This window comes from Microdochium trichocladiopsis, assembly GCF_020744255.1.
Source record: "Microdochium trichocladiopsis strain MPI-CAGE-CH-0230 chromosome Unknown B0I36scaffold_16, whole genome shotgun sequence".
NCBI lineage: Eukaryota > Fungi > Ascomycota > Sordariomycetes > Xylariales > Microdochiaceae > Microdochium > Microdochium trichocladiopsis.
The window spans coordinates 358,364-371,221 of NW_025763559.1; the positions used below are offsets into that span (position 1 = coordinate 358,364).

The 12,858-nt window shown below is 51.4% G+C and overlaps 1 protein-coding gene across 1 annotated transcript; it reads left to right on the plus strand.

The window, feature by feature from the left end:
• Positions 1-10,712: 10,712 nt before the first annotated feature.
• On the plus strand, positions 10,713-11,141 carry B0I36DRAFT_341348 (uncharacterized protein; the record flags this gene model as incomplete). The annotated part of the gene is made up of 1 exon (XM_046156006.1): positions 10,713-11,141. A coding segment is annotated over exon 1 (229 nt), but the record flags the coding sequence as incomplete, so codon positions are not given.
• Positions 11,142-12,858: the final 1,717 nt, after the last annotated feature.

Sequence of the window (12,858 nt, forward strand, 5' to 3'; positions counted from 1 at the left end):
ATGGGTGAGCAGCGAAAGGGGAGCCGCGACGGCACGCAGGACAGGATCCATCTTCTTTACCGGCGGTAGCGACGACTATTGACCCTCGACGCAAGGAAACCTGGCCGGAAAGGCGCCAGTGACGGCCGCGGGGCGAGACGCGGGCTGCTCATTGCCCACGCTAACGTCTCCGTACTTCTCCGGTGACTCCATGGTATCGTTGGCAGCAGGAGCAGCAGCGACGTCGACTGGTGCAGGGAGCACGGTGCGGGGGCCAGAGACGGCGAATATTTGGGTAGCCCCTCCATTATTAGCGAAGGCATCGTGAGGGGCGAGGCGACGGTAACGTATTGGTCTCGCTGCTGTTGCTGCTGTTGCTGGAACTGGTGATTACGGTAAGCGAAAAGCTCCCGCTCCACGACAACGACACGCACACGCGGAGGATGATTGTGACGGTGATCCTTACTGATTTGGTTGATTGCAAAAGAACAGAATATTGAGCAGAGGAATGGATTGTCCGCGTGACCCCTGACTTGGAAACCGACTTATTTCGGCATGTCGAGCCCCATGTTATGGCTTCGTCAACTAAGTATGCTAAATTGCCAATGAGACACCAAACAACGACAGTGAAGTGACCTCCTCGCCCGTATTCTCTTAACGGTGGCAGTTTCACAGTGCAAATGATCTCTGTATAACGTAGTCCACATGTGAACGGGTCACACGGGTGAACGGGTCATTTCTTATCGCTGCTTATGTAAGGATTTTCATACCCTTATAACTTCTTTATCTCAAGAGATATAAAGGCCTAGTTAAGTCTAAGTTATTCGTAAACGATAAGAATAGTTAAGCTAGGAAAATTATAAGGTGTATAACGTACTCCACAAGCGACCCGCCCACACAAGCGACCCGCCCACTTTCTAGGCACTTACACGACAATGTATAAGTGCATTCAAGCACAACGCCTCAAATTAATCAAAACTATTTAGAATCCTCTTCTTCAGAGATAGACTCAACTTTCTGACACGTACGCGCATTATGACCGGGCTCCCCGCAGACGCCACAGCGTCGCGCGCGCGTCTCTGTCCTCCTCGCGCGACCACTATTCTGACTCGTTTCTGCCTGTAACTGCTGCGTCGCATCGATTTGATCCTTCAAGTCCTTTGCCTGATTAATTGTTAGGGATCCTCCTTTCTGTAGCTGCTTTCTCTTTGTACGGCGACGGCGGCTAAGGCGGTCATTTGCATCTCGAAGTTCGGCGAGTTCGTGGCGTACAAGGGTTTGCTCGTGCACCATCATTGCGATTCCTTTATTTAGCTGCCGTAAGCTTACAATTATTGATGAAGGAGAGCTATCCTGATGCCGTACGATACGATTCTTGATGTATTCAGTCTGCGATTCGGCTTCAATCAGGTTGTTTGGCGTCTTCGAGACCCAGGGTGGCGGGAGGCCTGTAGAGGAACCTGGCGGTGTTGGCGTATGAGGCTTCACATCTAGCTGCGAAATGACGTATTCCGGGTCGTACGGTACTAGGCCAGTCGCTCTAAAGCCTGCCTGTATATTTGACTTCGAAATTGCAGCGTCGTACGCCTTGTAAAAGGCTGGGAGGAAGTCTTCCTTCGCGATGTGGGTAATGTGCGCCCGCATAAGACCTTCGATTTCGTTTCCGTACGCCCGTTTTAGAGGTCCGAAGCACCCGACATCGAGAGGCTGGAGCTTATGCGACGAATGAGCAGGCATACAGAGCGTGATTATATTCTGGTCCTTGCAGTACAGCTCGAAATCGACCGAGTGGTGGCTCTCGTGGCCGTCGAGAATGAGGAGCCGATAAACGCCCTTCGTACGGCTCTTTGTATGAAAGTCGAAGTGTTTTACCCATTCGAGGCCTTTCTCGTTCGTCGTCCAGCCGTTTTCAGTAAGCGCGATAACCCAGTTTGGCGGTAGAGGGCTTTCGGAGGTCCAGGAGTCGAGGTGGACCTTGCCTGCAAAGATAATGTACGGCGGAATCGAATTGCCGGACGACCCGATCCCCTGGATTACTGTAACCCATTCCTGATTGCCTTGTTGTACGGCTCTAGGCCTTCCGCGTCGATCGGAGGTCGTAACGACAGTCTCGGCGGAGATCTTGCCCATCGCGAAGCCGGTCTCGTCGAAGTTGTAGATATCGTCATCGTGGATCCCGTATTTCGCGATTACGTTCCGTACGAGCGAAAACCACGCGCGATACGCGTCGGGATCTTCGCAGAGGACTCTCTGATAATCGATTCTTCGATTGAAACGCGTACGGAGCTCGGGTCGTCGTCGTACGAAGGTTGAGGCCCAGTTCGTTCCAACGCGCGGCGCGTCGCGTTCGGCGAGGAGTCGATCTGCCATTTCTCGAACACCACTAAGTCGCGGTGGGAATGATCGCGAATCTAGGTCGATTACGTATCGTACAATGCTCTCCTCTTCGTACGAGGTCAATTTCTTACAGGGTGGTTGGGTATCGCGTTGCGCGGGTCGGCCGTCTCGTCGTCGATAGAGGGTTGCGTGCGCTACGTTATAGATCTTTGCAGCCTTCCGTACGCTTAATTTTGGGTCTGATTGAAGCGCATTCAACGCTAGAACCAGGTCGCTTTCTTTTGATTGTCGTCTCATGATTGTTGGTAGAGAAAATAGGGAAAGAATGTTATTCATTAAGAAATGTGGGAAAGTGTCTCACCCACCCGTGTGTCTCATCCACCCGTGGATTACGTTATATTCAATCAAGGAAAAACAAACTTCAACAGCAATACATATTCAACGGAGAATGAATGCTGCAAAACACTGCCACTATATCTCGTTACTGTAGTAGATCTCGACGTTCAAAAGATAGCGCGTATCGACCAGGCGAGGATTCGATTATGGGAGTATGAAACGATACAAACTGAGCGTATTGCAAGAGAGCTGGTCAAATCGGGAAGATTGTTAAAACTACCAGTGATTGAACAGAAAATTCTCGTCCGCATGGGAGGGTGTACTGGGCCACGAGCATATCGAGCCGGGAGATCACGAGAAAGTTGCAGTAACGATACCTGGTTCTGGCAACTGAAGGGAAGGAAGCCGCCTATGCTTCCGCTGGTATATCCAGAGGCTATACTTTGTTATCATTAGAACGAATAGCAGACTCTACAATAAAACAGCGATACGTCAAGTCGTTTTACCCGAGAATGAGGTCTCCTCCATACCGCACAGTCGAGAATGCAGGTGATTGTTTCCAATAACAACATAGGAATAACCCCTGCGGAACTCTAGATAACAAGTAATGCCCTGTACTAATACTGAGTACAATCCTGTGACTTATTTAAGGGTTCGACGGGATCATGAAGTCGTCTAAGCGATGTGAACCGGTGCTAGTTTGATCGGCAGTTCGTAGTATTCGCGTCATATGCGCGCAGAAACATGGACAATTAGACGAACGTAATCCACGGGCGAGTGGCCCATACGGGCGAGTGGCCCACTTTCATTCACTATACCGAATCCAACTCTTCTTCACGCGTTTATTCCACCACGAAAGATGGAGACGCCTTCTAAAGAGAGTCAATTGTTCCTTGCTATCCAAGCAATGGAAAACGACCCAAACTTAAGCACCCGACGCGCTGCCGAGATGTTCAACGTCCCCCGAACAACCCTACGACGCCGAGAGAAGGGAGTACCTGCCCGACGCGAAAGCCCTCCGAATTCTACAAAATTAACCAAGCTGGAAGAGGAGAAGATTGTCGAATACATTCTCGACTTGGATGCGCGAGCATATCCTCCTCGGCTAAGTGAGGTTAGAGAAATGGCGAATCAACTACTCGCGAAGCGCGACAGGCCAGGTGTCGGAATCGACTGGGCCTCAACCTTTGTTAAACGACGACCAGAGCTCCAGACGCGTTTCTTTCGCAAGTACGACTACAAGAGAGCCCAGTGCGAGGATCCCGACGCGATAAACGCGTGGTTTCGGCTTGTGCGGAACGTAGTTGCGAAATACGGTGTCGCGGACTCCGATATCTACAACTTCGACGAGACAGGCTTTCAGATGGGCGTTATCGCGACCGGGATGGTCGTTACAAACGCGCAAAGACGTTCGAACGTTAAGATGAAGCAACCGGGTAATCGGGAATGGGTTACGGTCATCCAGGGCGTCGGCGCGACCGGATTTTACGTCCCGCCGTTCGTAGTATTTGCCGGCAAATATCACCTCTCGACCTGGTACCAAGACGACGCGATTCCTCGCGACTGGAGAATTATAACGTCCCTAAACGGCTGGACTACAAATGAAATTGGTCTAGATTGGATTCGGCATTTCGATCAGCATACAAAGTTGCGAACAAAAGGCGATTATCGCCTCCTCGTCCTCGACGGCCACGAAAGTCACCACTCGGTCGAATTCGAGCTCTACTGCAAGGACAGCAAGATTATTACGCTCTGTATGCCTCCTCACTCGTCTCATATACTCCAGCCTCTCGATGTTGGGTGTTTTGGTCCGCTGAAGAAAGCATACGGTCGGCAAATCGAGCTCAAGATGAAGGCGGGTACAACGCATATCAGCAAGGAGGACTTCCTCCCCTCGTTTTTAGCAGCATTCCAACAGACAATGACGGAAAAAAACATCCAGGGAGGCTTCAGAGGGGCAGGACTTGTACCCTATGACCCAGAAGCAGTCTTATCCAAGCTCGATGTAAAGTTCAAGACGCCAACGCCCCCAGGGACGCCTCGGAGGTCACCCGAGCTATGGACTTCCCGAACGCCTACTACAGCTATAGAAGCCCGTTCACAGTCTGATTTTATTAAAGGTCGAATCTCTCGTCACCAGGGAAGCTCTCCAACGTCAATTATTGAAGCAGTTGAGCAGTTCACGAAGGGGGCAAAGGGGATTATGCATAAGTTTACCTTAATGGAGGCAAGGATGAAAGCCCTTGAAGACGAGAATGCAATACTTAGCAAGCGTCGTAGGGCGAAAAAAACACGTCTCAGGAAAGGCCAAAGCATGACTCTAGGCGAGGGACAAGATCTCGTAACCCAGAGAGAGGTAAATGCTCAGGTAGTACAGGAAATGCAGGAAAACTCTGGGGGTGAAAGTCGATCTGCACCAAAGCAGCGGTGCTGTAGCGTCTGCGGGAAACCCGGTCATAACGCAAGAACTTGTTACATAGTTACTCTTGGGTCTGAACTAGAAGATAGCGATTGAGCTTAATTGATTTAAGGCGTTGGGGCTGTGTTATCGAGGGTGATACCTGCAAGACTTGGTTGGGGTGGGCCACTCGCCCGTATGGGCCACTCGCCCGTGGATTACGTTATAGATTGACTATAGGGGGTAAGTGTCGAGTTAACAACGAGCGGCCTATACTAGCGATTATATGAAGATCAGTCGACTTTCACATTTTGCGGATTATCGCTACGCAGCCATTACATGTTTTGCCTCTCAAAGGCTTCACTTCACATTAATTCACTACTCGTTCATTATATCTTTGTTATTGGAACCCTGAACCAATCATTCTTTGCTATAATTCACAAGTGAACACAGTTGGCTTCCCTCGACATGGAGGCTCGTATCAATTTTAGTCCTGTTAGCTATTTTATTTTAGTTCTAAGTTGCCTATCCGCCCCAGGGTAGCATCTAGATTATAGATTAGTCTCACGTTTCCTCATTTGTGAGAGAATGAGTCTAATGCAGTATCCAGAGCCCTCGGACAGGGTTTCTCTACAGCGATGAGATTTTCAGCGAAGTAGGTACGTTGTTTTAGAGGGTTGAGACTTCGCGGCGGTACGAAGCCTTCAGCATCTGCATCTGCAACACCTGTCGAAGTAACAGTGGATCCGATTACAGGAAGGCCTTGCAAAAGCGATCTCTCAGCAGTAAATGTAACCCAGGCGGTAGAGGGATCGCCACCTAACTGGAAGTCTGTTCGAGTACTCGTCAAGGGCCAGAGCTAGTAACGTACACGCTCGGGCCACTCCGCTATAACGTGCTGTGAATGAGGTTGGTTATGAAGAGAACGGGTGAAAAAGGATCGGAGCTATCTCCAAGGAATCATTACCGTGCACTATACCAGTTATCACGATTGGCAGCTTTTTGGTAGGACGTAATTTTGCAAGGCGCGGTTGATACCTCACTGCATCGACGCGGAGGTGACGATGCCTAACTATGCGCCCACAACACCGCCGGTGGTTACGAAGCGTGCAGTCTCAAGTGGGATTGCCTGATCATTCCTTCGCTATGTCAAATTCATTTGCAGAACCTCGGGGACGCGGCAACCTTATTCTCTTACCTTTGCAAAGTTTTTACACCACCCAGTATGAGTGACTGGGCCTCACCCCATATCACTTGAGAAGAACCAATACATGAAAATCTTTGCATTTCGCATTTTGAGTCTTTACTCGGAAGACACCAGCTTCAATCCATTTCCCGATGATCAGGAGACCCCCCCTCCCCTCTGCTCTAGCATTGCACCCCAAGGGGGGCTGACACGTTTCTCCTGCTTTTCACCCTCGCGCTTAGCATCCTGACTAGGTCGTCGGAGTTGGGGGCCACAGCCATACGGGTATTGCCAGAATTGATGTCCTCGCGAACACCGAAGTCCCCTCCAGCACGCCCAAAAGCAAGCGAATCGCTCTTCCAGGAGCACTCTGCCTTCATACCTGCGACAGTTCCCGCAGGAGTTGTCCCTTTCGGATCCCCCGACGATCGACTTGCAGCTAAAGAAAGGTGCCATCCCAGGGGCGCTCAGAGAGCCGGTGTTCAGGGCAAGCGTCTCGCTCGACTCGCAAGGGACTGTATTGTGTCGACCGAAAATCTGAACAAAGAAACCGTTGGTATGCTGGGCATCACCAATGAACCAGTCGCAAGGATCACCGTCTTCAGCGTTCAGAGCGAAAGGCAAGACGCCCTTGGTCGCCTTGATGATTCGGTCCATAACTCTTAGCTTCTAAGGTTTCGTGCCACGAGCGGCGAAGAGCTTCTGCGCGCCTGGAATCATCCAGACGACGTAGCGACCTTTGGCGGCGTCGCCCATATACCCGATCGACATGAGTTTTGCAGCCTGCCAGCAGGGAAGGTGTCAGCGTGTGTCCAAATCCAACTGGGCTCGCATTGATCAGACAGTACCTCAAGATGATCAGAACGTCGAACCATGTGCACGACCTCTTCGCAGAAAGGCAAGACGATCACTACCCATACTACGACACCTACGACACCTACGACACCACTTCCGGTCCACACCTCCTCAACCTCATACGTATGCGGTATAAGCACGGGTGCCTCGGCGGTGATGAGGTCGCTCCCGGCCTTCTGACAGCCACTCTCTGCCTCCCCGGTCCTCTCCTCTACGCACCCTCACAGATCATCCGAATTATCGACGGACGCGCCGCGCTCTACCCCCAATTTGTTACCGGAGCAAAGCGTGCGGCAGCTACGCTAATGAGATGGCACATAGGCTCACCAGTACATCGGGTTCTCTTTCTCATCATCAATGAGAGCGGTATCCTCCTGATCCTCGACTCATCGCCTCAGATATCGGGCGCGGTAGCTGCTAAATGGGTACGGCAACTTAACCGGTCTGGAAGGAGAATCAGATCAGGAGAATCGACAGCTGCTACCGAGTCCCCCTCGGCAACCAAACCAGTGCTTAGGAATGCGGGTACTGGGCAATCGACATGGCTCGCAGGATCTGCCAAGATCACACCGGTCTTTGTGAGGTCGTTTCTCTTCCCAATCGCACCATAACACACGAGGAGATGGTTGCTGGGCTCCAAATGGTCCGGAACGCTATCAACATCAACCTTAGGTTGTTCCCCAGATACAGGGCTACGAAAGCACCCAGAGGACTGCGCGAAACACCACGTCAACAATACGACCGAGATAATCAACTGGGTGCACTCTGAGAACTCTGGTCCTGATCAATCAATCCCTTTAACCGAGATTATCCCATAGCGAGAGACTTCAGCTCCGCCCAATCCGGCCAAGAAGGGTAAGAAAGTCGAGGATAAGAAGGTTGAGACGAAGAGGTTCCTCAGAAGCGCGGGGAATCCTCGGAGCTTAGATCTTTTGGGCCAGTTGATTCAATGAGGTCGTTATCATTGGATCCAGACGAGAAGGTATATGATCCTCGCCCCCTTCCCACGTTGTGAGCGCTCGGGAGCTTAAGAATCGGCACGAAGGAAAACGCCCGCGCAAGATAGACTCTACAGAGCCTTAAGAGGATCAGCGAAGTCATGGACTGGCACGAAGAGGTTCCGCCTATGGCCGTCCGCGGTTTGAGCAATCCCTCCAGGATAATACGATCCTCGGTTCCTCTCATGCCGCCTCCCCCAGTGGCAAGTCGTGGGGATCGTCTTCACTAGCGAACTGAGCAGAAACCTGCGAATAAGGCAAGAGCTAGAGCCATTAAGCAGAAGATGAGGGAGAGGAGAGGACAGCGCAAGTCATGAGTGTAGGAGAAGTGCTCGGGGCCTCCCACTTCGCCCCAGCGGTCGAGGATGACAGTGCGGTGTGACGGTGGCTAGATCGGGTGGTTCCAGGTGCCAGAGTACTTTTTTCCTTATGGGTTGCGGTTGCATTTCCTTGTACATGGACATCATCATCCAGCCAACTTCTGCAGCCCAATCGATTTTCTTCCTATTTCTCGGACCTCGCTTAAAACTGCAGTGATCACTTCATTCTCCACAATTGCACCACCTTAACCGTAATGTTGGTGGTGCTGGCTCCCCCACTGCAATTTGGAGCTGAGTAGGCTGGCTTGGTTAGACTAAGCCAAGACATCTGCAAGGAAATTAGTAAATTTTAGGTCGATTAAAATTGGACAACTGTTTCACAACAACAGTGCGACTGCTTTGCACCGCATTCATCACAACGTGTGCTACCTCACAATACGAACGATACCATCCCCTCTATCCTCCCGAAGCCAGAGGTCTCTGCACAGTTTGTCGATCGCGTAGTAGTTTCAACAAAGCGGGGCATTCATTGCTAACTGAGTGCACTCTTTAAGGTTGAGCTGCAGAGCTGTAAGGAGCAGCGTCCGGAGCTCAAGTGCGACGAGTTGAGACGTTATGCTCTCCCGAACCTCAACCTTGTCTTTCAACACCTGATGGCGAACGAGTATTACGCAGCTGATGTTCGTTCGATCCTCCTACATACATGGCCAGAGCACGCCTACCTCATCACCGGTTTTCTCGTCGCTGGTAACTTAAAATGGACCAGGAAATCGACGATAGAACGAGGCGCCGGTACGAAATTGAAAGTACCGGTGGCTGAGCTGGCCAGCTTAGCAGGTGCCCAGGATCTCAACCTCGGCGCCGGGGCCGGTGCCTCATCCTCAAACAGCCAATATCGAGGCTCGAAAACTGCGGGTAGACTTTTGTACCTAAACATCGCCGCATAGGTCCTCTTCAGCAGTGGTTTCTGGCAGCATTGTGTTCTGCATTGTTAATTGATTTCTTTCTCGCCCATTTTGTTGGTCTGCTTAGGATCAGTGACTCCTTCGAATTTACTTCGCGCATTTCGAGAGAGTGGCAAAGTTGGCTCCCCCACCTCTCACCCGCGGTTACACCGCCGGAACTGGCAAGTAGAGAGATTTTGTTAATCCTGGTTATTTTATTCACTAAGATCGGCAGATTCCTCATCTGCCCCAGGACACTTGATTGTTGTCACTAGTTCCACAATTTTATCACTGCAGTATTAGGTGAGTGGATGTTCGAGCTGGTTAGCCTTGGCTTGTCTCGTTCATCAGTTAGAAGCTAGACCAAGGCATAAAGCTCTGTGTTATGTCTAACGTCTGTGCAATGTGTAAAAGGTGCAACAGCTCTATAAAACTAGATCTTTTGCAAGGACTAGAGACAGATAACCAACTAACCACGCCTTGAGTGTCTTGATCTAGAGTGTCTTCACACTAAACAAGTCGAGCAGGCGGGATTTCCTATCGAGAAGCATGTTCCACGCGGTATTGCGTTCCAATGCGTAGAGAAGGTCAAGACGTGGCTAGAACAGGTCTAGGGCCAAACTATTATATAAATACAACTTCTACTTCTAATGAAAATAGTAAGGTCAGTTCTTTTGTCGCAAGCTGACTCGCCGATGATTTGAACGCGGAGGCTCTATACATATAAAAGCCCCGTAACTCTGAGTCCCGTTGCTGGGCTACGCAGCCGTTGACCTTTTTGGGCCATTGGATCGACTTTATAGGTCTTGATATCGTGGTCAGTGACACTTCGATGCCGAATTTATCGTAAAAGAACTTTATCATTTCGACTCAGTATATAGAGGGTTTTTTTCGCCAGCTCCTCGCGGAGCGCAGCTCGCATGAAAGGGTCAATCTTGCTGCGGCGGCCAACACGGGTCGGGGGCGACACCGCAGTTCCGAAACATCCAAGTTAGGCCCTGATTCTGCGAATGGCGCGGTTATTGCAATCAACATATTTAGCTATTACGATATAGTCCACTCCACGACCTAGCAAAGCCTCGATTTGCTCATGCTTCCATACGGGGAGTTGCGAAACCATAACAAGACGGTCGCAGATTCTCCACGTCGACTTCACCGATGCTGAAAACCGGTACCTGTGGATGCTCGCACGCAAGCGCTATAGACGCTGACGCTTAGCGACGGGAGGGCACGGCCCGATACGCGATCTTCGACATCTTCTCAAGAAAGAATCGGATCGCTTGTTGCAGGACGGTATCTTAAAAGACGTCCGCGAGAGGTTCGCCGAATATGACGACCCCCCTACTAACCTACTGGCACGTACAACAACGGACGTGCAAAACTACATGCGCGACCTAATTCATCGACGGTATAATACTCTCACTCGGTGCCTTCGTCTCGAGCCAGCTCGAGACAGCACGACACAAAAGCCGCCCCGAAAGACACCGCACTTGCTGTTCGCGCGCGAGATAGCAGGCAGACGTGGCTTCGGTGCTTTACGACGGTACAATGACTTCCACACATCGTTTAGGAACGAGGTCGAGGACTGCCTCGAGCCGAGGATGGGGTCCATAAACTGTGCGGGCGATGTCGTTACTATCTCGTGGCTGTCAAACAACGAGGTCATCTGCGGCGTAACGACGCACTCTGACAGTCGAAACCAGCAGTACAACAAGCCTGGCCGCGTCGACTGCGTGTAGTGGCCCATGCGCGGAGGCTACAAAACCTTACGATTCTGAGCATTTTGAGCCTAAAATCAATCAATTCCGGCTTTATTTCACCCGGTTGTGGTCGATGCAAGTTGCTCTTTCGTTAGCTGCACAGATCCAATGTGGCCATAACTAGCTGTAGCTATTCGCGCTTTTCGTCACAGTGGAAGTCCCGTACCCGTGCCACGCCCCACGCGCCTTTGGCCGTGCGTCCTCGACTTCTCGACGTGCCAGAAAAGAGTGGGACATGGCACGGGGCACTCGAATGTGGGGCTCACGACGCGCTCTTCTCCCGTTATAATTTTTCTTCGCATACCCCGAATGATTCGGGGTTACGATAGAACCGGCTGCTGCTCGGCCTAGAGACAGTTGCAGTATTCCTCCTGAAGGCGACGGTCTTGAAATTTTGTAGAGATGTAGCTGAGGCTCGCCTCCTTAACTCGACTTAGGAGAGCTAGATCGTGAACCGCTTGAAGCCGAGACCCGCAGTGGGGTATAAACCTCAAGTCTAGCAGGTTAACCTTAAATCAACGACAATGCTTTGCAAAAGTCTTCGCTTAGTACCTCGTCGTCGCTAGTTGCCAACTCACCCACACCTCACATCCCTGCCAACAGCACATACCTTGAGCACCACGCCGACGTCGATTTCTCTATCTTTACGACCGCTGTCGATGCGACAGTAAGCTAACAAGCTCATTGAACGTAAGTCCACTGCTTCATCGTCTCCGGTGCGCCCTTCCTCGTCGTCTGCTTCTCTATCCAGAACCAGCAGGGCTCGATTGCGTTGAGATCTGGTGAGTTGCTGGGCCATAGCATTTTGGCCACATCCCACAGCTTGTAGGTCTCCTCTTGGAACAAATGGCGATGGCAAGGAGCGCCGTCCTCTTGGACGATTGTGCCTGGCCTCCAGAGCTGACACCTCTTCGCAAACGGCTGCAACTTCTCAAGCAGAATTTTCTGACGGTATCGCTACTAGTCTACCCCATTGCCGTTGCGGCGTGCTAACATCCCAGTCTTCTGGCTCCATCTCCAAGTTGGCTTCCGACCTCCAAAGCGTGTCGCCAGCTTGCACCTCCTGATGCTATTGCGGAGCTCCCGCTTGTCTCGATACTTCGGCTCCAACTCTGCGTTTAGGCTGTTGGTCTCCGCTGTCGCTGCCGCCCTCTCTGCCTTGTTCTCTGGCCGCTATATATGACAGGGCCCTTTCTGGTCGTAAGAGAAACACCCCTAAAACATGAGCTCCGAGTACCCCTTCTATCGCGATCGAATGTAGGACTTGATAATCCGCCCTGTGGGCTTTCTCCAGATCTTGTAGCTGCCTCGACGGTGGCTTAAGACTACCGAGGACTCGTCGGAGAAAATGACATTCTTAAAGTCGATATCGCGGTGTCCGGGGGCCCAGGCTAACCTCTTCGCTTTTATCGCTTTAGTTATCCTAGGATTACTCGTCGGCTTCGTTTTGCGGTACTGGGTACGGCGGAGAACCCGCCAGACTGTCGTTGTCGATATATCTATTCCTTCTGCGTTGAGCTCGTTTGAAATCATCGAGCACGCCTCCTCGCGACCGTACATGTTAGGGCGTACCGAAGGAGAGCGCAGGTTGCGCGTGCGGCGACGCCGAGTTTGACGTGTGTGGCTATGCTGACGGTGTTGTTGATGTTGGTGGTGTTGGCGGTGGCAGGGAGCTCTGCAGGAGCAGAGTGTCCTCCGAGTTCATTGACGAGTGTCGAGACCTGGCAGATTTCGACTGGACCCAT